Consider the following 26,861-nt stretch of genomic DNA (forward strand, 5'->3'; position numbering starts at 1 on the left):
AAGAATGCACAAGTTTTAGTTATTCCAGTTAGAAAAACATTTAAGTGTTACTCAAATTGCACTAATTTTACTGTAAAATGATTTTATGTTGGACTGCTAAACTCGAGGTTGCACAATGTTTTGATATTCCTCCAGAAAGTGACTTGAATTTTACATTTTGTTTAATTTATTTTGTTGTTGGATTGCTAAATGTAGATTACACTTTCCTTTTACTCGAATTGAACAAGTTCTTACTAAAAATCACAAAAATTAAAGTAATCTACATTTAGCCATTAAAGGACAAAATAAATGAAACATGTAAAATTCTGTCACTTTCAGGAGGAATGTCAAAACATTGTGCAACCTCGAGTTTAGCAGTCCAACATATAATCTCTCCAAAATAAAATTCATGTTGGACTGTAAAATGGAGATTACCAGTTAAGACAGGGCTATTTTTGTTGCAGAATAATGCCCTGCAGTGCACACTTTGTTTCTTGTACATTTGTTTGTGTTTAAGAGAAGATAATTTATTAAAATATTGAAATATTAATGAGACAAGTTTTTTATATTTATTTTGGTTTAATTAATTGTTATATTAATCAAGAAAAATCAACAAATTAGTTGTTAGATTAATCGACTATTCTAAAAAAATGATCATTAGATTAATCGATACAAAAATAATCGTTAGGTGCAGCCCTATGTTTAAGGGTCTGATCAGGTAGGAATAGCTTGTCAAGGTAACAAATACACATTCTCCTTTTATAATGTAGTCACAGGAATCCTATTTCTCTTCTGAACAGATTCAAGAAAATCATCCCAGTTCCTGAGCAGAGTATGGTCCAGATGCTCTGCTACCTACTAGAGTGTCTTCTTATCCCAGAACACACTCCTCCAGACTGCCATAAAGATCTCTATGAGCTCTACTTTGTCTTTGCAGCTGTTTGGGCCTTTGGAGGGACCATGTTCCAGGATCAGGTTGGATATAACATAACTTGAACTATTGCCTGAGCCTCTCAGGCTTTGTTCAGACAGACAGCAAAAATCTGATTTTTTTGTGTATTCAACTCAAATCCTTTAGTTCTTTGTTGGGAAAAAAAAATGTTGGCACAGATCCCATGTTTACAAACCAGAACCAAACCACATCCATATGTGGATTGAAATCCAGTTAAAATCTGATTTTGTATTTTTGTTTTTTTATCTCAGTCTAAGTGCTCAGATACGAAAGTGCCAGGCACTTTTATCCAAAGATAAAAGTGCAAAATCTGCAGTTTTCTATCCTTTCTTTCCACACTGACAGCTATTTTCAGTTGTTGTATGAGAAAGTCTCTTGGCATCATGCTGATTCTTACATTATTACTTCAGCAACTGATGTAGATAACCCATATACTATCTACGCTCTCTATCAAACGGATTTAATCATATTTGAAAACCAATAAGTATTTGTGTGCAGTGTGAACAAAGCTTTAGTCATGTCAATCAAGTCAAAATATATTTTAAAATTTATTCTCACATAGCTTGTACAAATGTCTGTAAATGTATATTCCTTTTATCCAAATAACTGGACCTTAATTTGAATAATTTTTTACACATTCCACCTTAGTTTAATATGAATAATGTATGTTTTATCAAAGCAACTGCTTGAAACCTGTATTTTCTGTTTGGTTTCACTCCAGCTCGTGGATTACAGGATGGAATTTAGTAAGTGGTGGGTGACTGAGTTCAAAACCGTAAAATTCCCTCCTCAAGGCACTGTGTTTGATTACTACATCGATCCCGAGACTAAAAAATTTGAGCCGTGGTCAAAAATGGTTCCGAAATTTGCCATGGATCCAGAAATACCTCTTCAGGTTTGTTGTGTTTATATTTGCATATATTGGTCCTTACACAGATTAAGTTACTTTCTAAGGCACCATCCTAACTGAAATTAAACCTCAGATGGGACAAATTTGGAACGATCTACATAGGCAGCAACTCCATGGGTCATATAAACGGCACTCCACATGCGAAGCAAACAGGAGACTTGACTCACAAATTTTTTCAATAGAGTTTTCTGTTGGCATAATGCTAAGCTAATGGTGCAATACTGTAATAAGCGTAAATGTGCATTGCACACACAAATATTGTATGAAATAGTAATTTATTTAATTAGATTGATCTAGTATTTATTTCTACTTTAAGATATTGAATGAATTATAGAAACTGACCAAAAGAAGCTATCATAGAAGGCAGTATATTTATGGAATGTCACATCGAGAGTGTGTCTATGATGCCTTAAAGGAATAGTTCATCCAAAAATGAAAATTCTCACATCATTTACTCACCCTCATGCAATGTGTATGACTTTCTTTCTTCTGCTTAAAGCAAATGAAGATTTTAAAAAGTACAGTTCATCTCATTTCTGTAGAACCATTAAATGCAAGTGAATGGTGCCCAAAAAGCACATAAATGCAGCATAAATGTAATCCATATGACTCCGGTGGTTAAATCTATATCTTCAGAAGCTATATAAGTGTTGGTGTGAAACAGATCAATATTTTTTTCACTATAAATCTCTACTTTCACTTACACATTCTTTCTTTTTTGGTGATTCATATTCTTTGTGCATGTTTCCACCTGCTGGGCAGGGAGGAGAATTTATAGTAAAAAAATTACTTAAATATTGATCTGTTCCCCTTCTGTCGCTCTCTCCACGTTGTGTCAGAGAAGCGACACTAGGGGTCTATCTTGAGCGCCGATATTCACCTCTGGACTATGAAAAAAGGCCAATGAGAGTTGGCAACCAGTATTTGCATGTCCTGCCCCCGGATATACGGGTATTTAAGCGGCGCAAATACGGGAGTTCATTCAGAAATTTTTTCCGGAGCCGATGGTCGTGTCTGCAACTGCTGCGTGTACACACCGAGTTCCTGTTATCCCTCTGCTGCATGCTGTTGGATTCTACGGCGCACAACAGCGGCTTTCTCCTGTTTGCACGGCTGTGCATTCCTGCCCCTGGGCGAATCAACAGTGCAGATTTAATAACTCTCACGAGTTTTAGAATTTCACCTAAAAGAGTGATTTTATTTAAAAGAGTAATTTCCTCTAAAAGAGCAAAACACAGCGGCGTTGAATGTCCTTTTAAGGACGCGTCTTTATAAAGATGCCCTTCCGCCCCTGTGTTGTTTCTGGATGCGGTAGAGTGCTCTCCGCTTCCGACGGCCACAGGCGCTGTCTCGTGTGTCTGGGTAGCGATCACACCGAGGCTGCGTTTGTGGATGGTTCATGTTCTCACTGCGAGAACATGACCATGACAACGTTGCGGTCGCGGCTTGCTTACAGCCGTGAGCAAGCCACTCCAGCCGCCCCCCGTGTCGCTCCTTCTTCCCATGGGATTGAGGACGATGCGGCTGGCGATGGAGGCGATTTGGGGATGGCAGCGGGTGCAGCTCCGTCGCGTACGCCCCCTCGGACCACCTGCGCCCCGACACGCTCGTTGATTCCTGTCCGTGCTCAAGGTAGCGGTGACTTGCCTCACAGCCAGTCGGCCGACCCTCTTGCGATGGAAGCTGATGAGCTCGCCGCGGCATCGGAGGGCGGGGTATCTGATGCTGAGAACTCCCCTGGGCTGCCGCTTTCGGGCCTGCACGCCCAGGCTGAGGCCGATGCACAGATGACGAACATGCTTTCCCAGGCAGCCGACAGCGTGGGCTTGGATTGGAACCCTCCATCCTCCCCACAACCATCACGGCTCGACGACTGGTTCCTGGGGTCTGGGCGCTGCTCACAGCCTCGCCCCCCCCCCGGTCCCGTTTTTCCCGGAAGTGCATGATGAGCTGACGTCTTCGTGGAGAGCACCCCTCTCCACTCGTCACATCGCCACAGGCTCGTCCGCCCTCGCACCCTCGATGGCGGAGCACACCATGGGTATGAGGCGATTCCCCAGGTGGATAGGGCAGTTGCGATCCATCTATGCCCTGGTACCCCTACCACCTGGCGAGGTCGCCCCGTATTCCCTTCCCGGACCTGTAGAGCAACCTCCTCGCTGACAGCGAAGGCCTACACCGCCCTGCATGCCGCCCTGCATGCCAAGCCAAGGCACTACGCGACATGCACGGGGGTGGCCCTGATCCCGACACGCTGCAGGAACTGCGCTCAGCGACCGACCTCGTGGTCGAGATGCGTGAAGCTGACAAGACTCGCTTCCTCAACGCCCCTGTCTCCCAGTTCGGCCTCTTCGGCGACACCGTCGAGGACTTTGCCCAGCAGTTCTCCATGATGAAAAAGCAGACGGAGGCCATCTCTCACATCATGCCTCGCCGCAAGCCTGCCGCCACGGCCCATGCCCCGTCCTCCCGCGGCCAGAAGGCAAACCCCTGCTCCGCCTCAACCCGGGCCCAGCTCTCAGCCCCAGCGTCGAGAAAACCGTGGGAAGCGCACGCCCCCTGTCTCATGGACCCCCTCGAGGACCCAGAAGGCTCCCAGGTGCTCCTGAGACAACGCACCCAGAGCCCAAGACGTTAGCTCCAGAGGTGGTAAGACCGCTCCGTCCCCCGGTGGAGGGCCGGGAGGAGAATCCTTTGTTTTTTCATTTGCCGCACCCCCTAACACGGGCTGCGGTACCCAAATTCTCAATAAAAGAGCTATTTCCTTTGTCTCTGGGGCACATGGCCCGCAAATGCCGTTCTCACGGCACTCTGCTTTCAGGCCTCAACAGTCCCGGCTCCATGGACGCGGTGTCCCCGCCTTCAGCGCCACGACTGGTCCCCGGCCGGTTCAGACGAGTCCAGAGGATGCCAACATCAGACCTCCTCCTCAGTCACGAACCCGCCCCCTGCTGGGTGCGCGGAGCAAGGTAAGTGCTTTGAGTTCATTCTCAGCACCAGAGCCTCGGGACGCCACGTTGCCTCCCGACGCCGCGTTACCTGTTCCACACTGCTGCGAAGCCCCGCCGGGTACGTCCAAAAAAACCGTCCCCTTGGTGCCCCTAGCACAGAGTTTAGAGGCGTGGCTCTCACTGCCCAACCCATCACGCTGGCTGCACCAGACCATTCGACTCGGTTACGCAATTCAGTTTGCCAGGTCTCCGCCCCCTTCGTGGGCGTACATTTTTCCGCAGTACATGGCCAACATGCCCTCTCCCTGCGCGAAGAAATCACCTCCCTTCTACTAAAGGACGCGATAGAGCCTGTCCCTCCAACCGAAATGAAGAAGGGTTTCTACAGCCCTTACTTCGTTGTACCCAAGAAAGGCGGCGGCTTACGACCGATCTTGGACCTGCGAGTTCTCAATCGGACCTTGTCCAAACTCCCGTTCAAAATGCTCACCCAGAAACAAATTCTATCTGGTGTCCGGCATCTAGATTGGTTCGCAGCGGTAGACCTGAAGGACGCGTACTTCCACGTCTCAATTCGCCCTCGACACCGCCCCTTCCTAAGGTTCGCATTCGACGGCCAGGCGTATCAGTACAAAGTCCTCCCCTTCGGCCTGTCTCTGTCCCCTCGCGTCTTCACGAAAGTCGCAGAGGCAGCTCTTTCTCCGCTCCGAGAAGCCGGCATATGCATACTCAATTACCTCGACGTCTGGCTCATACTGGCCCACTCCCGAGAGTTACTATGTGCACACAGAGACCAGGTGCTCAGCCACCTCAGCTGTTTGGGGTTTCAGGTCAACTGGGAAAAGAGCAAGCTCTCCCCGGTCCAGAGTATCTCTTTTCTCGGTCTGGAGTTAGACTCAGTCCCAATGACAACACGTTTCTCCAACGACCGTGCTCAGTCAGTGCTGAAATGCCTCACTTTCTTCAAGCCAGGCGCCATGGTCCCGCTAAAACGTTTCCAACAGCTCCTGGGGCATATGGCATCCTCCGCGGTGGCCACGCCACTGGGGTTGATGCATATGAGACCACTTCATCACTGGCTCCAGACTCGAGTCCCGAGACGAGCATGGCGCCGCGGCACGCACAACATAAAAGTTACCTCTGCCTGCCGCCAAACCTTCAAACCCTGGACAGACCTCTGCTTCCTAAGGGCTGGAGTATCCTTGCAGCAGGTGTCCCGATGCGTTCTGGTCACAACCGACGCCTCCAAATTGGGTTGGGGCGCCGTATGCAATGGACGCGCAGCCGCAGGCCGGTGGAACCGAGGCCCACTGCGCTGGCACATCAACTGCCTAGAGCTGCTGGCTGTTTTTCTGGCCCTGCAGAAGTTTCTCCCGTTAATTCGGAACAAACACGTCCTAGTCAGGACAGACAGCACCACGGTCGTAGCCTACATAAACCGCCAAGGCGGAGTACGTTCCCTCCACATGTCACAGCTCGCCCGTCGTCTCCTCCTTTGGAGTCAGCAGCGACTCAAATCACTGCGTGCCACTCACATCCCCGGCAACCTCAATGTGATAGCGGACGTGCTGTCAAGACAAATCTTGCCCGGCGGAGAGTGGAGGCTCCACCCCCAGTCGGTCCAGCTGATTTGGGACCGGTTCGGCAAGGCTCAGATAGACCTGTTTGCCTCCTAAGAAACCTCCCACTGCCCGCTCTGGTATGCCCGGACAGAGGCTCCCCTCGGGGCAGACACGTTGGCACACAGCTGGCCTGCGGGGCTGCACAAGTACGCATTCCCCCCAGTGAGCCTTCTTGCACAGGTGCTATGCAAGGTTAGGGAGGACGAGGAGCAAGTCATTCTGGTAGCCCCTTACTGGCCTACCCGGACTTGGTTTTCGGACCTCACGCTCCTCACGACAGCCCCTCCCTGGCGGATTCCCCTGAGGAAGGACCTTCTTTCTCAGGGACGGGGCACGCTCTGGCACCTGCACCCAGACCTCTGGAACCTCCACGTCTGGCCTTTGGGCCGGGATCGCGGAAGATCTAGCCGACCTACCACCGACCATCATAGATACAATCAATCAAGCCAGAGCCCCCTCTACCAGGCATCTCTACGCTCTAAAGTGGCGTCTGTTCGCGGACTGGTGTTCTTCCCGAGCCGAAGACCCGCAGAAGTGCGCAGTTAGGTCAGTGCTCGTGTTTCTTCAGGAGAGGCAGGAGAGGAGGCTGTCCCCCTCCACCCTCAAGGTGTATGTCGCCGCTATCGCGGCCCACCACAACACGGTAGACGGCAAGTCTCTTGGTAAGCACGACTTAATAGTCAGGTTCCTAAAAGGTGCCCGGAGGATAACTCTCTCCCGGCCTAACCTGTTCCCCTCCTGGGATCTCTCGGTCATCCTTACGGGCCTCCAGAGACCCCCCTTCGAGCCACTTGACTCAGCTGGACTCAGGGCCCTCTCTCTCAAGACTGCTCTGCTGATCGCGCTCGCTTCCATCAAGAGGGTCGGGGACCTGCATGCGTTCTCTGTTAGCGACGCTTGCCTGGAGTTCGGTCCGGCAGATACTTTCGTGATCCTAAGACCGCGACCGGGCTATGTGCCCAAGGTTCCTACCACGCCCTTCAGGGATCAGGTAGTGAACCTGCAAGCGGTGCCCGGGAGGAGGCAGACCCAGCCCTTTCACTGCTGTGTCCAGTACGTGCTTTACGTATTTATCTGGACTGCACACAGAGCACCAGACGCTCTGAGCAGCTCTTCGTCTGCTTTGGGGGACAGCAGAAAGGGAATGCTGTCTCCAAGCAGAGACTTGCCCACTGGGTTGTCGACGCCATTTCCCTGGCTTATCACACCCAGGCCGTGCCCCCCCCCCTTGTTGGTCCGAGCTCACTCCACCAGGAGTGTTGCATCCTATTGGGCACTGGCTAGGGGCACTGCCCTAGCAGACATTTGTAGAGCAGCGGGCTGGGAAACACCTAACACTTTTGCGAGATTCTACAATCTCCGAGTTGAATCAGTATCGTCCCGTGTTTTCTCAGGTACCGAGCCTGTAGAACTCGGTGGCACGCCCACGATCTGACCAGGTGAATCGCTTGCACCTAGCGCCCTTCCCCCTAAACAGGGGAAACAGTGCGCCTTTATTCCCAGGAGATCTCAGGTTTGGGACACTGGTCGATTCCTCCCTAGCCCTCGTGGGTCGCAGTTCAGCGGAGGAACTCGCTGACCCAAGCCACTGCGGGTACCGTAAGCTACCCTGTACTGGTATAGGTGCTCCACAGGTAAGGCCTCCTTCGGACTCCCCCTGTGTGTAACACCACGGTTCTGTCCTGACTCCCGTGTTTCCCTTAGGCAGTCATGGTTGCCTCGGCTGCCGTGTTTCCCTTAGGCAGTCATGGCTGCCTCGGCTGCCGTGCTGTATGTTCCCCCCTCTATAGGCTGGATCCACCACCGCACCAACTTTTCCACATAGGCCCTAAGCAGGCCTCTGATGGTTTTGCCACTTAAACTTGCCTCCCCTCTCGGGAAGGCGTGGCTTCCGCAGGGTCTTCTCCTTCCTGAATAAGGGCTAAGACCCCCTTCCCTCAATGCGTGTAAGGGCCCCTGCCTAAGTTGCTCTATGCGAGAAACATAGAGAGAAAAAGAGGCCCGGCCAGGCTTGGCCCGTTCCCAGGTTGGCGGCCAGCACCTTGTTCCCCTCCAGGGTAACGATAAGGAATCCTGATGGCTTAAATGGGGCATTGGGGAAGGGTACGTGCAGCCTGATACAGTTGGTCGTCCTGCACGTAAGAATACCTGCTCGCTCCTGTATCAGCAGTTCACGTACACGGCTCAGCGCGTGGCGCTTTTATAAGTGGACCCCTAGTGTCGCTTCTCTGACACAACGTGGAGAGAGCGACAGAAGGGGAACGTCTAGGTTACGTATGTAACCTCCGTTCCCTGATGGAGGGAACGAGACGTTGTGTCTCCCCTGCCATGTCGCTGAGCCATTGCAGACCATTTCCGGCTCCTCAGAAAAATCCCGAATGAACTCCCGTATTTGCGCTGCTTAAATACCCGTATGTCCGGGGGCGGGACATGCAAATACTGGTTGCCAACTCTCATTGGCCTTTTTTCATAGTCCATAGGTGAATATCGGTGCTCAAGAGAGACCCCTAGTCTCTGACACAAAAGTCTCGTTCCCTCCATCAGGGAACGGAGGTTACATACGTAACCTAGACGTTTCTCACCCACACTTATCATATCCCTTATGAAGATATAGATTTAACCTCTGGAACCACTGACATTATATGCTTTTTGGACCTTCAAAGTTCTAGATGCCATTCACTTGCACTTACATTTACATTTATGCATTTGGCAGACGCTTTTATCCAAAGCGACTTACAGTGCAATTATTACAGGGACAATCCCCGTAATAGGCACAATGGTGGTGGCCATGGGGTTTGAACCACCCACCTTCTGATTAACAGCCCTGTGCATTAGCCACTACGCCACCACCACTCCACTTGCATTGTATCGACCTACAGAGCTGAGAAATTCATACACATTTCTGTGAGAAAATAATGAGAGAATTTAAATTTTTGGGTGAACTATCCCTTTAAAATTCTGCCTACATAGGATGCTCACTAGGTTTTGAGACAGAGCTTATTTCATGATAGCTGTAACATTAGCTGTTGTTGGAATTTAGTTATTGAGAAATGAAGGTAATTAGAACTGAATCAGTGTGTGCCTTTTCTAGGCTTGCCTCGTCCACACTACAGAGACCATCCGTGTGCGCTATTTCATGGACCGTCTGTTGGAGAGGAGGCAACCAGTCATGCTGGTGGGCAATGCTGGCACCGGAAAGTCTGTTCTAGTGGGAGACAAGCTCAGTTCTTTGGACCCTGAGAAATACACCATCAAAAATGTCCCCTTTAACTACTACACTACTTCAGCCATGTTACAGGGTATGTTTGTTTGTGCCTTTGGAGGAGACAAAGTGCTTCCCTCATTATATTGAAATGACTCAGAAAGCAAAATGCTTTCGAAAGTTTAACTTCAGTGGTCTTTGGACATTGACAGACATTTTTGGCGATCTGAACCATACACCCAGGATACGTTTCTTTGAGCATCAGCTTTTTTTTTTGTACTGTTGTCCTCTATTGTCTTGTCAATCAGTTGGTCTGATATTTATCACTCTGCAACATGTTCACCCATGTGTTCATGCTCTTGCTCTTTTCTCTATTACTGCTGTTTATTCACAGAGAAGAAAGAGCACTTTATGATCAGAAGGAGAGGCTATAGTCCAGATTTTGTTTTTATATTTAAAAAATTTAATTGGTTTAAAAACCCCTTGAAATGGCTTGAATAATGTAGTTTTCTTGCCTCAATTGACATATGTCTTATTAAAACATTTAGTTGGGGTGGGATGTATCAAAGATTTATTCCCTTTTTTAAAATAGTTAATAGCCTTTAGTTTGTCACACCTGTGAACCATGATTTGCTACTTGCTATTAAGATTCAGAAGCAGGTGGCACGGTACGAGGGGGAGGGAAATTCTCATTCCAGAGAATATTTGATTTGACCAAAATCTATTTTCCTGAAAAAAGCAAGACAACATTTTAAATGTGGATATCTGATAAGATTATTTTGTCAACTTTTAGGAATACACTTGCATAAAGATGGCCTCAAAACTAACAACCCTGCACTAAAGCCACAAAACTTTGTATTAGATGTGCTGATTTCTTCCTTTCTGTTTCTTCTCTGCCATATTTCATATTGATGAGGCTATATCTAATGTACTCATAACTATTTAAATAGCTGCGTTTGCTTAATGAAAAATCTGTGTTGATAAGCAATTCAAAAAAATGCCAAACCTCTACTATAGCTGTTTTAGAGAAACCTTTAGAGAAGAAGGCAGGGAGGAACTACGGACCACCTGGCAGCAAGAGGCTCATCTACTTCATCGACGACATGAACATGCCAGAGGTGGATGCGTACGGCACTGTTCAGCCTCACACCATGATCCGTCAACACATGGACTACAACCACTGGTACACACACATGCTAATCACCTTGGCTTAAATGCTTTTCTCACTGTGCATCACAATGATGTATTAAACAATCTGCTTTTAAGCACACCCTAACAGACATATAAATCAATTTCACAGCTAGAGTCATTCCCAGAGAGGCACAAGCTTGCCCTCATGGCTTCAAGCTATTTTACACAATGGACATGCTAGGTATGATTGTGATGCCTTGCTGCCTTTGCTCAGGTGTTGAATTTAATTGCTACAATAATGGAATTTGCTATATAAGGGTTTATCTTGTTAAACACCATAAAATTGTTGAAGATCAAGCAGTGCCAAGACCACAAGAGGTTCTGTTTATTTTGTCTGCGTTGTTGCGCAGCAAGTCACCAGAGGCTATGTTTTGTCATTGAAAAAAAGCATGTCTACTCTGGGTTCTGCAGTGTCTCTTCCATGTCTATTAGATCTGAGATGAACAGGAGAAAAGCTGATGTCAGTGTATTTCTTTGAGCTGCAGTGGATTTAGCGAAAGACATGGCTTGCATACAGAGTGGCGCGTGTGAGTAGCATCGCAGTGACTGACGGAACTCTGTGTCCTCTCAGGTACGACAGGAGCAAGCTGCAGTTGAAGGAGATCCACAATGTGCAGTACGTGTCCTGCATGAACCCCACTGCAGGCAGCTTTACCATCAACCCCCGACTGCAGGTACACATTCAAACAGCATGATATGACTGTGAATTAAAAACTAGATATAACAGACACTGGACACTATCTCCCTCTCTCCTTTATTGGTTGTACATATTTTTTAATCAGATTATTTTGCAACAATTTGGTAACACCCTGTACACTGTTTGTAATGCATTATAAATGTGTTCTTAAGTTAGCATTCCAGAAATAATTGTAACCCCAATAATAAAACATTTTAATCCATGGTTACACATTTAAAGAGCATAATTCTAATTTCTAACACATTATAACTATACATTTGGCCTTAAGCATGTGTTATAATACATAATTACTTAGCTCTCTGGAATACACGTTTCTTATTGGTCAATCGCTCCATCTAGCTGCCTCATATTTCTGAATAACAACTTCAAGTGAAATCTGATTAAGTGATTTCAGACCAGTCATCTGGGTATTGTGAGTCATATAACTCTGCAAGCTCTCCAAGTAAGCTTATAAAATCATTTCAACTCAAATCAATGATTCATGTGCATTTTTTTTTTTTTTTTACCAGTAGTAGTATAATAAGTGGGATGTTGAGCAGTCAGACAATCATTTTCTCAAAATAAACACTGACAGAACAAATTCAGCTGTTTCTAGAGATGCCACGATTTCTTTCAGATACAGAATATGCTTTATTGCCAAGTGTGCTGACACACACAAATAATTTGTCATGGTGACAGAAGCTTCCAGTGCAAGAGAATGCAATGTATATATACATACATAAAAACATATACATTTAATCATATATACATATAGTGACATAAAAAATAAGATATAACAGATATAAAATAAATATATACGAGCGCTAGAATAATGTTGCTATATATGTATGTATATGTAAAATATATGTATTTTATATTCAGATATAGAGTTATGAGCAGGTGATGTAATGTGTTGAAGAAGAGGGAGGATATGTTAAATAATATAAATGAGATATGGATATAAGTAGGAATGGATGGATTGAATATTGCACATGGTTGTATTAACCAAAGGAAAGTGTTTGGTGGCAGTTTTAACTGTTCATGAGGTGGATGGCCTGAGGGAAAAAGACTGTTCCTGTGCCTGGCTGTTCTGGTGCTCAGTGCTCTGTAGCGCCAGCCAGAGGCAACAGTTAGAAGAGGAAGTGTGCTGGGGTCAAGAGTGACACATCACTCTGTATGTGTACAGTTCTAGCAGGGTGGGTAGGGGAGTGCAAATGATCATCTCAGCAGTCCGAACTATCCGTTGAATTCTTCTTATGTCTGACTTGGTAGCTGAACCAAACCAGACAGTTATTGAAGTGCAGAGGACAGACTCAATGGCTGCTGAGTATAACTGTGTCAGCAGCGCTTGTGGCAGGTTGAACTTCCTCAACTGGGGAAAGAAGTACAACCTCTGCTGGGCCTTTTTCAAAACTGAGTCTATGTGGGTCTCCTACTTCAGGTCCTGTGAGATGGTAGTGCCCATGAACCTGAATGACTCCACTGCTGCCACAGTGCTCTTCAGAATAATGAGTGGGGTTAATGTTGGGGTGTTCCTCTTAAAGTCCACTATCATCTCATTGGATATTCATTGGTCCAGCTTTTTACAGTCTTTACTACAGGTTTAGCTGATTTTTGTTTCTGTCTGTAGATCGATAGAAGATGAACCAGACAGTGATCAGAGAGTCCTAAAGCTGCATGTGGGACAGAGCGATATGCATACTTTATTGTTGTGTAGCAATGATCCAGTTTATTTCTGTGTCTGGTGAGGCGTGTAATGTGCTGTTTGTATTTGGGCAGTTCACGTGTAACATTTGCCTTGTTAAAATCTCCAAGAATAATAATAAGTGAGTCCGGGTGTTGTTGCTCTTTATGTCTGTGATCTGATCAGCCAGCTGTTGCAGCGCTGCGTGTGGAGGAATATAGACACTCACAACAATACACAAGGAAAACACCCACGACAAGTATAAAGGCTTACAGTTTATGAAGAGCACCTCTAAATTAGGATAGCACATCTTCTTCAGAGTTTTTTCATCTGAGCACCAACATTCGTTGATCCAAATACACGTTTTCCCCATTAAATCCGCAGTGTGATCCGCTCTGAACAGCTGGAAGCTCGGCAAATATAATGCACTCTCCGCAATGGCTTCACTCAGCCTAGTTTCCTTGAAGCACAATGCAGCAGAATTTGCAAAGTCCTTATTTTTGTGGGTGAGAAGTAATTAGTCTGTTTTGTTAGGAAGAGAGTGGAGATTCGCTAGATGGATGCTTGGCACTGTCGGAGCTTGACCAGCACACCGGCTGTGTTACATTGTTATATGTGCAATTCTGCTTTATCTTTAGGTTTCAACTTAATAATTTGTATTAAAATATGTAGTTGACATGAAGTTTAAACAGTGTCAGCAAGTTTCACATGCAAGTTCATGACATTACATTTGTACTTTTTTTAATTAATTTGTCAACCCACATTTTTAAAAGGCTTAAATGTGTTAAATGTGAGATATGTTTAATGACTGTGTGTTGTCTCTTGGAGTTTCATGAGCACAGAGTCATATAAGTTTGTTCACTGCATAAAGGTAGGATGTGTATTTACAATGAGGCACTTACAATGAATGTGAATGGGTTCAAATGGGTTCAAATGCTGAAATGTGAAGCTTATAATTATCTAAAACAGGGGTGCCCACACTTTTTTGTGTGATGATCTACTTTTAAATGACCAACTCAATAAGATCTACCAACTAAAAAAACACAGTTTCATTTAAAATAAGAAAATGTTTGTTGGGACATGTATCCCTAATTAATAAAGAAATATATAATAATGTTCAATGTTGATATCATTCAGTTTTAAAACTAAACCCAAAACACCTACAGCACAATAGATTACAATAGCCAGGGCATTTACCTGTCTGATTCCATTCAGTTTTGCCTAATCCGTGCAGTAGCATCACAATTTCGCGCTCTGTTCTCAGAAGTCCTTGGAAGGCGAGTATGCGCAAACCTAGTTGTCATGGCAACTGAATAAACAAAACCTCGCCTGGTCAATATTTACTCGTCAAGTGCAAGTCAGACAGAAACTAAAAGAAGGAAAGACGTTATATTTATTTTTATAAAAATTTAACGAAAGTACATTTAAATTTTGTGCGATCTACCAGCATTGCCTCTGCGATCGACTGGTAGATCGCGATCGACGTATTGGGCACCCCTGATCTAAAAGTTCTTACATCAATTCTTCTATTAAAACTCATGTATTATTTGAGCTGTATAGTTTTTATTGTCTTTAACTTTACACAGAAAATATTTGTAAGTGATTGTATCTCACTAAATTCATGTTAACATGCATAATGTATACTTCTTGTGGCTATACTTTTGAAACTGTGAGTATTTTAATGTTTAGGGATTGGCCCCATTCACTTCAATTGTAGTGCCTCACTGGAACCCAAATTTGTGCTTTTTTTAAAGAAAAGGAGAATCCTAAATATTTTTGTGATAATCAATATTATCCCAGCGCTCAAAATTAAAATAAAGGTTTAATTTGAAACTGTCAACATCTATTTCAGAGGCATTTCTCCGTGTTTGCTCTCTCCTTCCCTGGAGTGGATGCCCTAAACACGATCTACTGCAGCATCTTAAGTCAACACGTCTGTGGTGAAGGATTCGCTCCAGTTCTGCAGAAGAGCTGCTCACAGCTGGTCCAATTGTCTCTAGCATTCCATCAACGTGTGACTGCCACATTCCTCCCAACCGCCATCAAATTCCACTACATCTTCAATCTCCGGGATCTCTCCAACATATTCCAGGTACTCAGACAGCCCTAAGGTCAGCTCACATTGAAACAGAATGAAATAATAATCTTTTAGTAATAAACCATTTATCCCAGCAACCCCTCTTGGGCGCTCTTTGAATGTCAATCAGTGTGATGAAAATGACTTACCCGCTGTGATGTCTGGCTTGTTTCAGACTATTGAAAGTTGTATAATTTTGTCTATGTTTAAAATTACATTTACTCTATATTATTAATCTCATAAGCCTTTGCCTCTGAGTTCTCAGGAAAGACTGTCTCAAATGACTATTGATTAGAAGGCAAAGCTAATAGTTTGAAATGAGCTGAAGATTATTGTAACAGAACGGCTATTATGTGGTTATTTATTTAAATGAAAATATCACTTTATACTTAAATACGCTTGACGGTGGACCCTTGGGACTAAAGCTCTGTCAGACAGTGCACTAATCAGCCTCTGAATTGTTTCTCTTTACAGGCAGAAGTTAAGAATTATTTCATCCACGGATCCTTTTTATGTGCACAGTCTAATAGAAGTCACTTAACTTCTGACGAATCCAGAACCCCCCATTTTATCCATTAATTAAAGCCATTTTATGTTTTCCTCCAGCCTTTTTTCAGACAGACCTGTGGTCAAATTTAAATTGTCCATTCTCAACTTAGTTAAGAAACTCACCATCATTAGCCAGATGCTCATGCATAAACAATTCAGCACGTCCACCTTTCAAGTGTGCCGCTTGTGTTCCAGTTCTTGTTATAACGGTGGCTTAGAAAAACGGTCTTGGGTTTCATTGTTTTAAAATGACTTTATTGTGCCCCATTTCCCTGGCTTGACGCTGATGAAAGGCCAAAAAGAAAAAAAATAGCCTCTGAACCACTGCTCATTGTTTTGGGTGCAGACAAAGTAATGAAGCAAACTGAGAGAGAGAGAGCTGAAGAAACATTTGATATGCAGCACTTAGTTCTACCTTACTAATTCAACTCACTGTTCAGCTGCCTGAGGACAGAGAGAAAAGGAGAAGAGGATTGCCTTACAGCAGAGTACTTTGAGTACTGTGGAGTACTCCACATTTTGTGACACATTCAGTCTGAATTTTCCATACGATTTTCACTCTTTTTCTGTTCTTTTTACTTATTTTAAATGTCAGTTCACTATTTATGTTGTTATGAGACAGTGTGAAGGTGATTGCTTGCAGATTAATTGGTATGTGATACAGTGAATTAAAAAGACCCAAGGCACAATCTTAGCCAATCTGTTTAAAAAATTTTACGGAATCAGTGAGGGAGCCCATTTACCCCATGGCAAAGAAAAAGTTTCTTTTAAAACATTTTTAATAAAGTTCTGTGAAAAACTTTTCCACTCACATACTCCCGGTTGGTAGTTATTTCAATACATTGATTGGCGGAGAGTCATTAATTTATAGCCTGTGTGTGAAGAAATGCACCGATAATTAGGCTCCATTGAGGACCAATTTCAGCACTGCTGTGATATGACAGCAGTATTTTCTGTGATGTTGTCTCTCTGGGAGGCAGAGCACCATGCTTGTTGTCTGCTCTATGTCATCATAACGGACTTCATAACGGTGCTGTCTGGGCATAGCTTCAGGGAAGGACAGAGACTATAGCTTGCTGAGCAGTAGTGGGCAATCAGTTTGATTTATTTGTTTTCAAAGAAAGGTACACTGGAAAATGGCATCTTCTGAAAAGCCATATGCTTGACAGAGAGTTTCTTGACTGCAGCCTGCAGTGTTGAACTTACTAGAGCAGGGCTGCTCAACTTCATAAAAGTTCAGGGAACGCAAAGCTTGATCCCTGTACCCTCGAGAGCTGCACTCTTATTTTTTATGATTATATATCTATATATACACATGTATATATACAACGATCAGCCACAACGTTAAAACCACCTGCCTAATATTGTGTAGGGTCCCCTCGTGCTGCCAACCTGCATGCTATTTTTCTTACCACAATCGTACAGAGCGGTTATCTGTGTAGCCGTAGACTTTGTCAGTTTTATAGTTAAAAAGGACTTAAATATTGATATTTTTCTCACCCACAGCTATCATATAACTTCTGAAGATATAGATTAAACCACTGGAGTCTTATAGATTACTTTTATACTGCCTGTATGTGCTATTTGGAGCTTCATAGTTCTGGACACTGTTCACTTGCATTGTATGGACCTACAGAGTTGAGATATTCTTAAAATCTTTATTTGTGTTCTGCAGAAAGAAAGTAAAACACATGGGTGAACTATCCCTTTTAGTAATTATTTTAAACATAAGGAGTGTAACACAGGGTTGGGGAACCTTTTTCCATTAAGGGCCATTTGAGTATTTACGAAATAATTTCTGATTGTGAGTTGAAATTAATGTACGCATTCCATTGTATGCTCACACACCAAAAACACTAAAAGGTCTGTCTATTATACAATATTTTGTGTTGTTCAGTGGTGGGCCGTGCATTAAAAGTCCCCCCTATGCCTTTGGGCATCATATATTATGTTACAGCTAACTAGTAATACCAACTGACATTTAAAAAAACAGCCACACACGAAAACCAGAACTTGAAAGGACATTTAATGCTCAAGCAAGCCTAATTTTAACTGCAGCATGACTGTTTTGTGAAATGAACGTCTCCCGAACAAACATTAAAAAATCATAATTTTTGCAATTTAAATGTTGCTTGCAATACATTTTGTTTCGTCAGGGTACACTGTTATGCTGCGTTCTATTCAAGTTGGATGTGGGATATTCCTACTTGATATCTCCATAATTGCATTTAATTCCCTGATATTCGGAACTGCAATGCTCTCGTTAGCTTAGCAGGGGTTTGACTCTCATTAGAGATGTCTCTTAACAACCCAACTGATAAACAATTTTGCAGCATTAGCATTTGTACGATTATCAAAAGAGATTATAATGTTTTATACATTTGTTTCTGCAGGCATTTGTTAAACAAGCTTTAATATCATGTAATGTGGAAACAAACTAATTTATCAATATTACTTAATAAAGTGAATGTTTATCACTTACTTTGTATATCTCTCTGAGTGTCAACAGGTTTGTGTGACATAATGCACCTGCATCTTTGCGAAATTGGCGTTGAGAAGTTCTGCATGAGCCTACAAGTTGTAATTCTGACTTTAAGATGCATTCCATTGCACTTTTCCTAGTAGGAAGTTGTAAAACCTGACTTTCTGAGTTGAATGGAACGCAGCACTACTTTTCAAAATTTTATCCGACACTGAAAGTTCAAGCAGCCTAATTTACACTTAGAAAACTCCTTTTGCTAGGAGTTGCTATAACAATGCAAAAACCACTTACCAATTTACTTGAAGTGAAAATCAGCCCTCCTTTCCTGTTTAATAAATTAAGCAATCACATGGTCACGTAGAACTTCTCGTGTTTTTAAATCCATAAGGATCTCTTTCTCAATGGTGATAGCGGCAGATATAACAATCTCGTGCTCTTCCCAAATAACAACACTTAAAACTTGATTGTGTCACTCAAGGCCAGCTAGAACGCCTTGACCGGGACATATCCTAAAGATCACACCCACCAAGAACAAATAATTCAATCTGATTGGATGATGAATCTGACAAACTGACTTTAGTTGCTCATTCGTTTGCACTGTTGTGGGATTCTGAAGAAATTCTGAAGGCCTGAAGAATGGAGCTCAGACTCACGTGCTGCTTCGAGCATGCGATTTGTGAAACAGTTGTAACACATTGCTTGTAAGAATCAAGGAATATATTCTGACTGGATAAACTTTTCATTTTTCTCTATTTGTTTGTAGATTAATTAAGAGTGGAAAGTGATTACAAATACATGGTGATTGAGAATGAAAGGATGAAAAATATGTATTTATTAATTTGGCATGTTAGGCCAGCAGAGAAGGCTTTGCTTGCCCTGAAAATTGGCCTCATTTAAAATAATCATTTAAAATAATTGTTAAACCTTATTTGAAAGGATTTTTTTTCTTAAGTTAATTGAATCAAGGACATTTTTTTGCTTTTCATATTATTTCTCAAATGGCCTTTCGGGCTGGGGTAAAATGGTCTTGCGTGCCTTATATGGCCCCGAGGCCTGACATTCCCCATCCCTAGTGTAACAGTTACATTTTCTGATATAGATCAGTTATGTCACTGTGATTGCCAACTAACAAACACCATGAGATGTGTTCAAAAACAAGAGCGATATATCCAATATTAGCACCAAAAGTCCTTCTAATGACAAGTCATAAAGATTTGTCACTTAGCATTTTGCGCAAAAGTAGATCGCTAAAAAGCATTTGTGTGAAGGCATCTTAACGCTGTCACTGCAGGAAAAACTGTTTTTTTTTTCCTGTAAATACTGTTGTCATGACGAGTACATATCTATGGTGAGCTATTCAAGCTATTGGACAGATTTGTGCCTTGTTGATTAACTCTCAAGTGAGATTGCGAGAGTGCATATTTGATTGACATACAGTGTGAGCACACATGTACTGTGTATGAACATGCGCGCAGACCGACCGCTGCTCTCATAACATCAGCCATGCTCAGACATCGTCTTGCCATTGAATTCCCTCTCTTACATGATTCAGCAATGTAGAGAACTAGTGTAAATCCTCATGAAAATGGACTCCTCACAATCCATACAGATTTGATAGGCTGCTGATAAATATATTTCTGATGATTATAGCATCATAAGCTCAATAGCATATAACGGGTCTCAAAAGATCGCTCGAGGGCAGCGTATTGAGTAGTGATGTACTAGAGAATAATGAGTGCTGCATCCATGGTGTTAATCAGAGTTGTCATGGATGATTTATACCTAAATTCCACTTTATTATATATCAGGATCAGATAGTAATATATGTATAGCATAGTAATATAGACCTGTAAAATCTCTATACTCAAATTGAATCAGTGAAACACTTGGGTTCCCCCTGGATTTTTGACCCAATACACTTTTATTATAATACCATTTTATTTCGACGTATATTATATTACAATATTTTGGAAAAGTAATAACTCTATATACAGGGGCTCAAAAAAGAATTTGGACACTACAGTTAAAAATGAATAAATGTCATTGCATTTGATTTTAAATAATGTTTTAAATCGATTAACTTTAAGGGAAATTACTTAATGTATTCACTAAGAAAAATCTAGCAGGACAATTCTAGGGCTGGGTGATATGGCAAAAATTTTAAAATGTAATTCAAACTTATGGACAATTCACGATTTTTCAACATTTAAATGTACTTAAAAATGCACAAAATTGCACCACACTGGAAGTTGTCAACATAGTGTAAATGTAAAATAAATGAAAATATAATAAACCCGGATGCTCCGAAATAGAATAAAATAAGAAAACTGCAAAATACTTGCCAATGTAGGTATTCATTTTTATCCAGTCCAAATCTATTAAAAAAATTATCTAGAAATCAATGTATAAAAATGATCAAGTTTATCTTGAAAGTAGGCCTACTCATTGTATATCAAACAATTAATATGTATAACCATAAATGGCTGTCAAAAATGTCCAGGCCATGCAGCGCCCTCAAGCGGTACACGCTGAGCAATGCAGCAATATTAAATAATTTATCATTACATTTCATCTCGCAAGTTTTTCAAAATGAGTGCTTCCCAAACATACACTGCACCCTAATATTAGAACTATAAAACAGACCGAGCATAATACAAGAAGGACATGATTGCCAGATCACCTTTTCAGAGCCTCAGGTTAACCAGGAAAAAATTACCTAGTATCAATATTACAGATTTTTTAAAATATATTAGCTTACATTTATTTGAACACAAAATCCATGCATCACACCTTGCGAATGAACATCTCCGTCACTTTGTTGTAAAAGTTGCTCTTCTGAATAAGGAGCTTCTGATTGGCTTACTCATTTTGGTAAGCATGCTTACCTTGGCCATTTGTAGTAATGGGTATGATTCAAATTAAATGAGCGTACAGTGCTGAATTAAAGGGCGGTCAACAATGCTTTGAATTAGAGAAAGCATAACATAAATTGCTTATACCTGAGGATGGTACCAAAGTGAATAAATTAATAACTGTCTGTGCTGCTCAACTGAGATGAAAGATGATGAATTTGAATGAAAAAGTAGTGTATATTAACAATTATTTTTAAATATTTCATATTGTCTTTTTTCTTTTTACCCTTCTGTTAGGTAAGCACTGCCTACCTTGCTTATAAGAACAGCATGCGAAACATTTTTGTCTTCCTTATTTAGACTTTGGGGATTGACAATACATCCAACTATAGCATTTTCTAATATTTTGTATGCCAAACCTTGATTCCTCGATTTTAAAAAAGAAATAAAAAAAAAAATAATAATAATAAATAAATAAAAAAACACCCAGCCTTAGGCAATACTCCCCCAGACTCTAATTATTGGTGTTGTTGTAGTAATCAAATTAATAATATGTTATTTAGCCATTACGTTATGTATATAAAAGGTTATTGTAAAAAAAGAAACTACAACTCTTGTTGATGGATTTCGTTGCAACCCTGTGCTAGAATGAAGCTAATTTTCCAAATGATAAAGTACTGTTGCAAAGCCATGCCTTCAGAAGTTAGAGGAAGCTCCAAAGTGTCAGAATGAATGGTAGAGAGAAATTGGACAGATGCTTGTTGTAAATCAAGTGTCAGCAGCCGCTCTGGAGCTGTGTATGGACTAAGGGTTAGCCCACACAAACGAAAGGCTGTTTATCCTGCCCCTTGATGGCTAATCAATATGAATTTGAGGCAGCAGCACCAGCAAGTTCAAGATCACACAAGATGATGGTTTCAGGGGTCCATTCATGTGTTCAGCATCAGGATGACCTTTTGGCTTTACCCAAGGTTCCCTAGACAATTTTTGGATTGGATTCTTATTTTGGACATTGAGGAAAGTCAGTCGCTTCAGTTAATTATAGATATTAAAGAACTTTTGGCAAAATATGTACACAGTATTAAAGGAATACTGTAGTTCACCCAAACATGATGTTTTCCCATTATTTCCTCACCCTCATGTTGTTCCAAACCCATGTAACTTTCTTTATTTCTTATGTGGAACACAAAAGGGTATATTTTAAAGAATGTAGCTATCACTGATTTCCATAAAATAGCTGATAGGGTCTGAAAAGGATCAACATATCACTTTGTGTGATGAACAGGCTGAAATTGAAGTCGTTATTCACTCTTGAATCCATAATCCCTATCATTGATCAATATTCAGCCCACAAATCAAACACTGCAACACATCAGACATCTTGGTTCTTGTATCTTGTGTCTCACAACCAAACATCATGATGTCATGACATAAGAAACAATGCAATTATGTAATTCTTTAAAATATATCTGTAACGTATTCAATGGAAAGGAGGCGGCGAGAACCGGCTTGATAATATAAATTATAGTTTAATGGTAAACTTAAAACAAAGACACAAACACATATGACGGACATGTCCGCTAACGATCTCTCTCTCCCGCACGGCCCTCTGCATTCAGCCTTTAAACCTCACGGGGGCATAATTAGCCTAATACAAGACCGGGTGTGTAGTATCACGACCTGCCACAATATCCTTTTGTGTTCTGCAGAAGAAATAAAGCCAAATGGGTTAAAAATGATGATGAGGGTGTGAAAGTAATGATGGGATTTTCATTTTTGGTTGAACTATTCTTTAACTTTATGTAATAGACACATAGCAATGCCATGTCTTTCTAAATTCAATGTATGTGTTTCATTTTGGAGCTTCTGACCTTACCAATTGTAGCATCTTCAAGTGTAAGTATTGATCTTATTTGGGTGGTTGAAAATTCTCTGCCACTTCAGTCAAACATAACCATGGGAAGTAGGGGTGCTGCAGAACCCCCTGTCGGCGTTGCAGCCCACCCTGAGAAGTGCTATCAAAATTGTGCATAAAATTGTTAGAAATTGTTCATGTCAAAATTTATTAATAGGTTGAGGGGTATTTTTATTTAGTCAACAACAATAAGGATGAATGAGAACATCATGACGATAAGTAAATGCTTTTAATTAAAACTTGTGATGAGAAATAACAATGTTTTCATAAGAAGAAACATTCATAAATAACTTAAAGAAATAATCTATAAATAACATTAAAAAAATCCAGTCATCGTAGCCTATGATGGGGATTTCCTTGCATCTTGTAAACTGTATGCGATTTATCAGCATTATTTACAACTAAAACTTAATATAGAACTTACATCTGCACAGAAATTGAAGCGAATACACAAATGCACTTGAATTTAGTTACATGCTAATTACAATGTGTTGTGAATATACTGTTTACATACAAACACATTACATTCAATGCAATATCCTATATTGTCTAAAACACAAAATAAATTGTCCCGAAAGTGATTCACAAAACTGTAACTTCTAAAAAGCTAATACTAATACTAGTTATTACTTTAATATACTGTTTATATTCTATTATTCTTACAGGAGTTCAAGTTTTCACAAGGACAGTTTTCATGATAATCTTTTGACCATGAATCAAAATATTGTGTTCACAAAAAAAAAATAATACATGTTTATATACATTATGTTTATTCACAAATGTAGTCTATATATATTTTCAAAATGTTTTAATATTTGGATAAAACATGACAAACCTTTTTGTCATTTTTTCACATGATTTTTTTTCAACTTTATTATTTTATTTTTTTTTTCATTTTAGAGTAAAATGGACTGTAAAATGTCATGAATACATGACTAAATCCTGACTAAACTTTGGATGGACTTCAGCCAAAGACAAAAATGGTTTGAATTGGATAATCATTGACTACGTTTACTTGGACACCAGAAAGTGGGTTATTGTGAGAAAGCGGCGTAGTGCGAGAAAGCAGTGTTCCTGTTTACATGAATGGTATAAATGGTGTACTCTTTTCTCCCATATACATGCAGATCAGTCAGGAAGCAGCTTTCTTTACAGAAACGTAATTTCCCCACAACGCTTGTGTAAATAACAAACATGACATCCAAGGAAGACTTTTCTTAACTTTCTATTGCAACCTGCAATGGAATTGTGCTGCAATAGTTGTTTTCCTCTAACATTAAACTTCTGGATTCCCCCAATGTATGAGCGCATATACGCGAATGTGAGGGACAGTTGATATTTTAATTCGGTGTGTATAAATGGATATATTTTGTAGTGTATGTGCTTTTCCCACTGTTCCCACTACTCCTCAAAATGTTGAATTTTTCCACTTTGTTGACATTTCTTAAGCTCCATCCTATGACATTTGTTATCCGGTCTGTTCACGCACATGCGCACTCTTCAAAAACTTGTGTTTTCATGTCCACAGAAGCTGCATTTTCTGGGAGAAAACTGAGTGTTAAACCATTTTCTCTTAATCCAATAAACGGCATAAGGAAATCTGCTTTCTTGTTTCATAATGCTGTTATCTAGAATGAACCGTTTTCTTAAGTGCATGTAAACGTGGTCAATGCTTTATTAAGGTTTGTACAGCAGCACTCCGTTGTTCAAAATCCATTTCCGCAACTATGCAGCCAATTGTACACTACGATTATTAGGCAAATTGTATTCCTCGGGATTCATTTTATTGGTAAACAAACACAATGCTCTCAGTCAATCCAAAAATGTTATTGAACCTCAAACCTGAATGTTTAACATAGAAAAAGTGAGTTTTGTCTTTCTCGTGGGAATATATAAGTGTGCACAATTATTAGGCAACTATTAGTGTGCACAATTATTAGGCAACTAAATTACCTAAATAATTCCTCTCAACTCGATTGTTTATTCTCAATTTTTATAGTTGTAACAAATAAGTAACACAAAATGACAATTAAATAAAATGTTTGGCCTTTCAAAAATATTTAATGACCAATATAGCCACCCTTCTTTTCAATAACTGGCATGAGCCTTCCATCCTTGGATTCTGTCAGTTTCTTGATCTGTTCATGTCCAACTTTCGCTGAAGCAGCAACCACAGCCTCCCAAATGCTGTTCAAAGAGATGTATTGTCTTCCCTCACTGTAAATCTCATGTTTGAGAAGGGCCCACAAGTTCTCAGAAGGATTTAAGTCAGGTGAGGAAGGGGGCCAATTCATTATTTGGGCATCTTTGTGGCCCTTGCTGGCTAGCCAAGCAGTGGAGTATTTGGATGCATGTAATGGAGCATTGTCCTGCATAAAAGATCATGGCCTACTTGAATGCTGAGGACTTCTTCCTGTACCACTGCTTGAACAAAGTACTTTCCAGAAACTGGCAGTAGGTTTGAGAGTTGAGTTTCAGTCCATCTTGAGCTCGAAAAGATCCAACTATCTCGTCCTTAATGATAGCAGCAAATACCAGTACCCCACCTCCACCTTGCTGGCGCCTGACTCGAAGTGGTGCCCTGTGTCCATTAGTGATCCAGCCATGGGCCCATCCGTCTGGTCCATCAAGATTCACTCTCATTTCATCTGTCCATTAAACCTTTGAAAAATCTTGATGCTTCAATTTGAGAATATATTCAGTGGTGGTTGTGTTTCAGACTACTTGACCTTGGCTATGTGTCTGAGCTCTTTACACCTTGTACTTCTGGACACTCCAGGTAGGTTGCAGTTCTGGAATATGGTAGCATTGGAGGATAATGGGTTTCAGGTAGCTTCACTTTTAATTCTTATTTAAAGTCTGTTGCAGTTAATTTTGCACCTTTTCTTCTCCAGATGTTTTTTGTGCCCCAGTTGACTATACGCAACAAAACGTTTGATTTTCCGGTGGTCACGCCTCAATAGTTTAGCTATTTCAAGAGTGTTGTATCCGTCTGAAAGGCATTTTACAATATTTGACTCTTCAGTGTGTAACGAACCCCGCTCCTCTGCCCCATCCCTGCTTCCTCGAGCGCTCACGCTTGCCACTCCGCGAGCGTGCTCACTTCCCGCTCCCTCGCTCCGCCCCCTTGAGCTCGTACACTCTTTTTTCCTCCCTCGAGCACTCACGCTCTTTATGCAATTACGAGCTCTCGCTCGTAACTCTCTCCCCCCTCTGACTCATGTTCGCATGCACGCTCCGGTGGCCAGAACATTATGACCACCGGCACTTTCTCAATCACCCCTACATTATGACCACCTACACTCACGCGCATCCTATCCCCACACATTAGATTCACCTGCACTCGTCTCGTCACCTTCATTGTTCACACCTGCACCTTCCCCTATATATATATCACAACCCTTTCGTTTCACTCGGGTTGGTTATTGTATGTATTTAGATTCCCGTGTTTATGCCCCGCTAGTCTCGTCTAGTTTTGACCTCCCCACTGTTTGATTACCTGTTTAGCTTGCCAACTCTCTCGTTCCCCTGTCTTTGTTCCCGCTAGTCTCGTCTTGTCCTTCGCCCTAGTTGTTAACTGTTTTCCCCGCTTATCGTTCACCTCCCTCATTAGATCTGCCCCCTTGTTTATATCGTTGTTTCCCCGGCTTCCGACCTTACGCTCCCCCTCGACTACTCTCACTGGATTTCCCTTGTTTTGTACTTTTGCCTGCACTGCTTTTAATAAACATTAAAAGCAGTTTCATCCAACATTGTGACTGTCTCATCTTGTGTGTGTGTGACCGGGTTACAGAATAACCAACCTCACCATAGACAGTC

The 26,861-nt window shown here is 41.9% G+C and overlaps 1 protein-coding gene across 1 annotated transcript in view; it reads left to right on the plus strand.

Annotated features, from left to right (window-relative positions):
- Positions 1–26,861, plus strand: part of dnah9 (dynein, axonemal, heavy chain 9) — a 241,431-nt gene that overhangs the window by 67,962 nt on the left and 146,608 nt on the right. Inside the window, exons 36-41 of the mRNA XM_052102818.1 lie at positions 780–954; positions 1,653–1,826; positions 9,506–9,713; positions 10,634–10,799; positions 11,379–11,481; positions 15,020–15,259. Coding sequence (XP_051958778.1) covers positions 780–954; positions 1,653–1,826; positions 9,506–9,713; positions 10,634–10,799; positions 11,379–11,481; positions 15,020–15,259 — 1,066 coding nt within the window. The remainder of the gene's footprint in view (positions 1–779; positions 955–1,652; positions 1,827–9,505; positions 9,714–10,633; positions 10,800–11,378; positions 11,482–15,019; positions 15,260–26,861) is intronic.

Source organism: Xyrauchen texanus, chromosome 33, assembly GCF_025860055.1.
Source record: "Xyrauchen texanus isolate HMW12.3.18 chromosome 33, RBS_HiC_50CHRs, whole genome shotgun sequence".
NCBI classification, from domain to species: Eukaryota; Metazoa; Chordata; class Actinopteri; order Cypriniformes; family Catostomidae; genus Xyrauchen; species Xyrauchen texanus.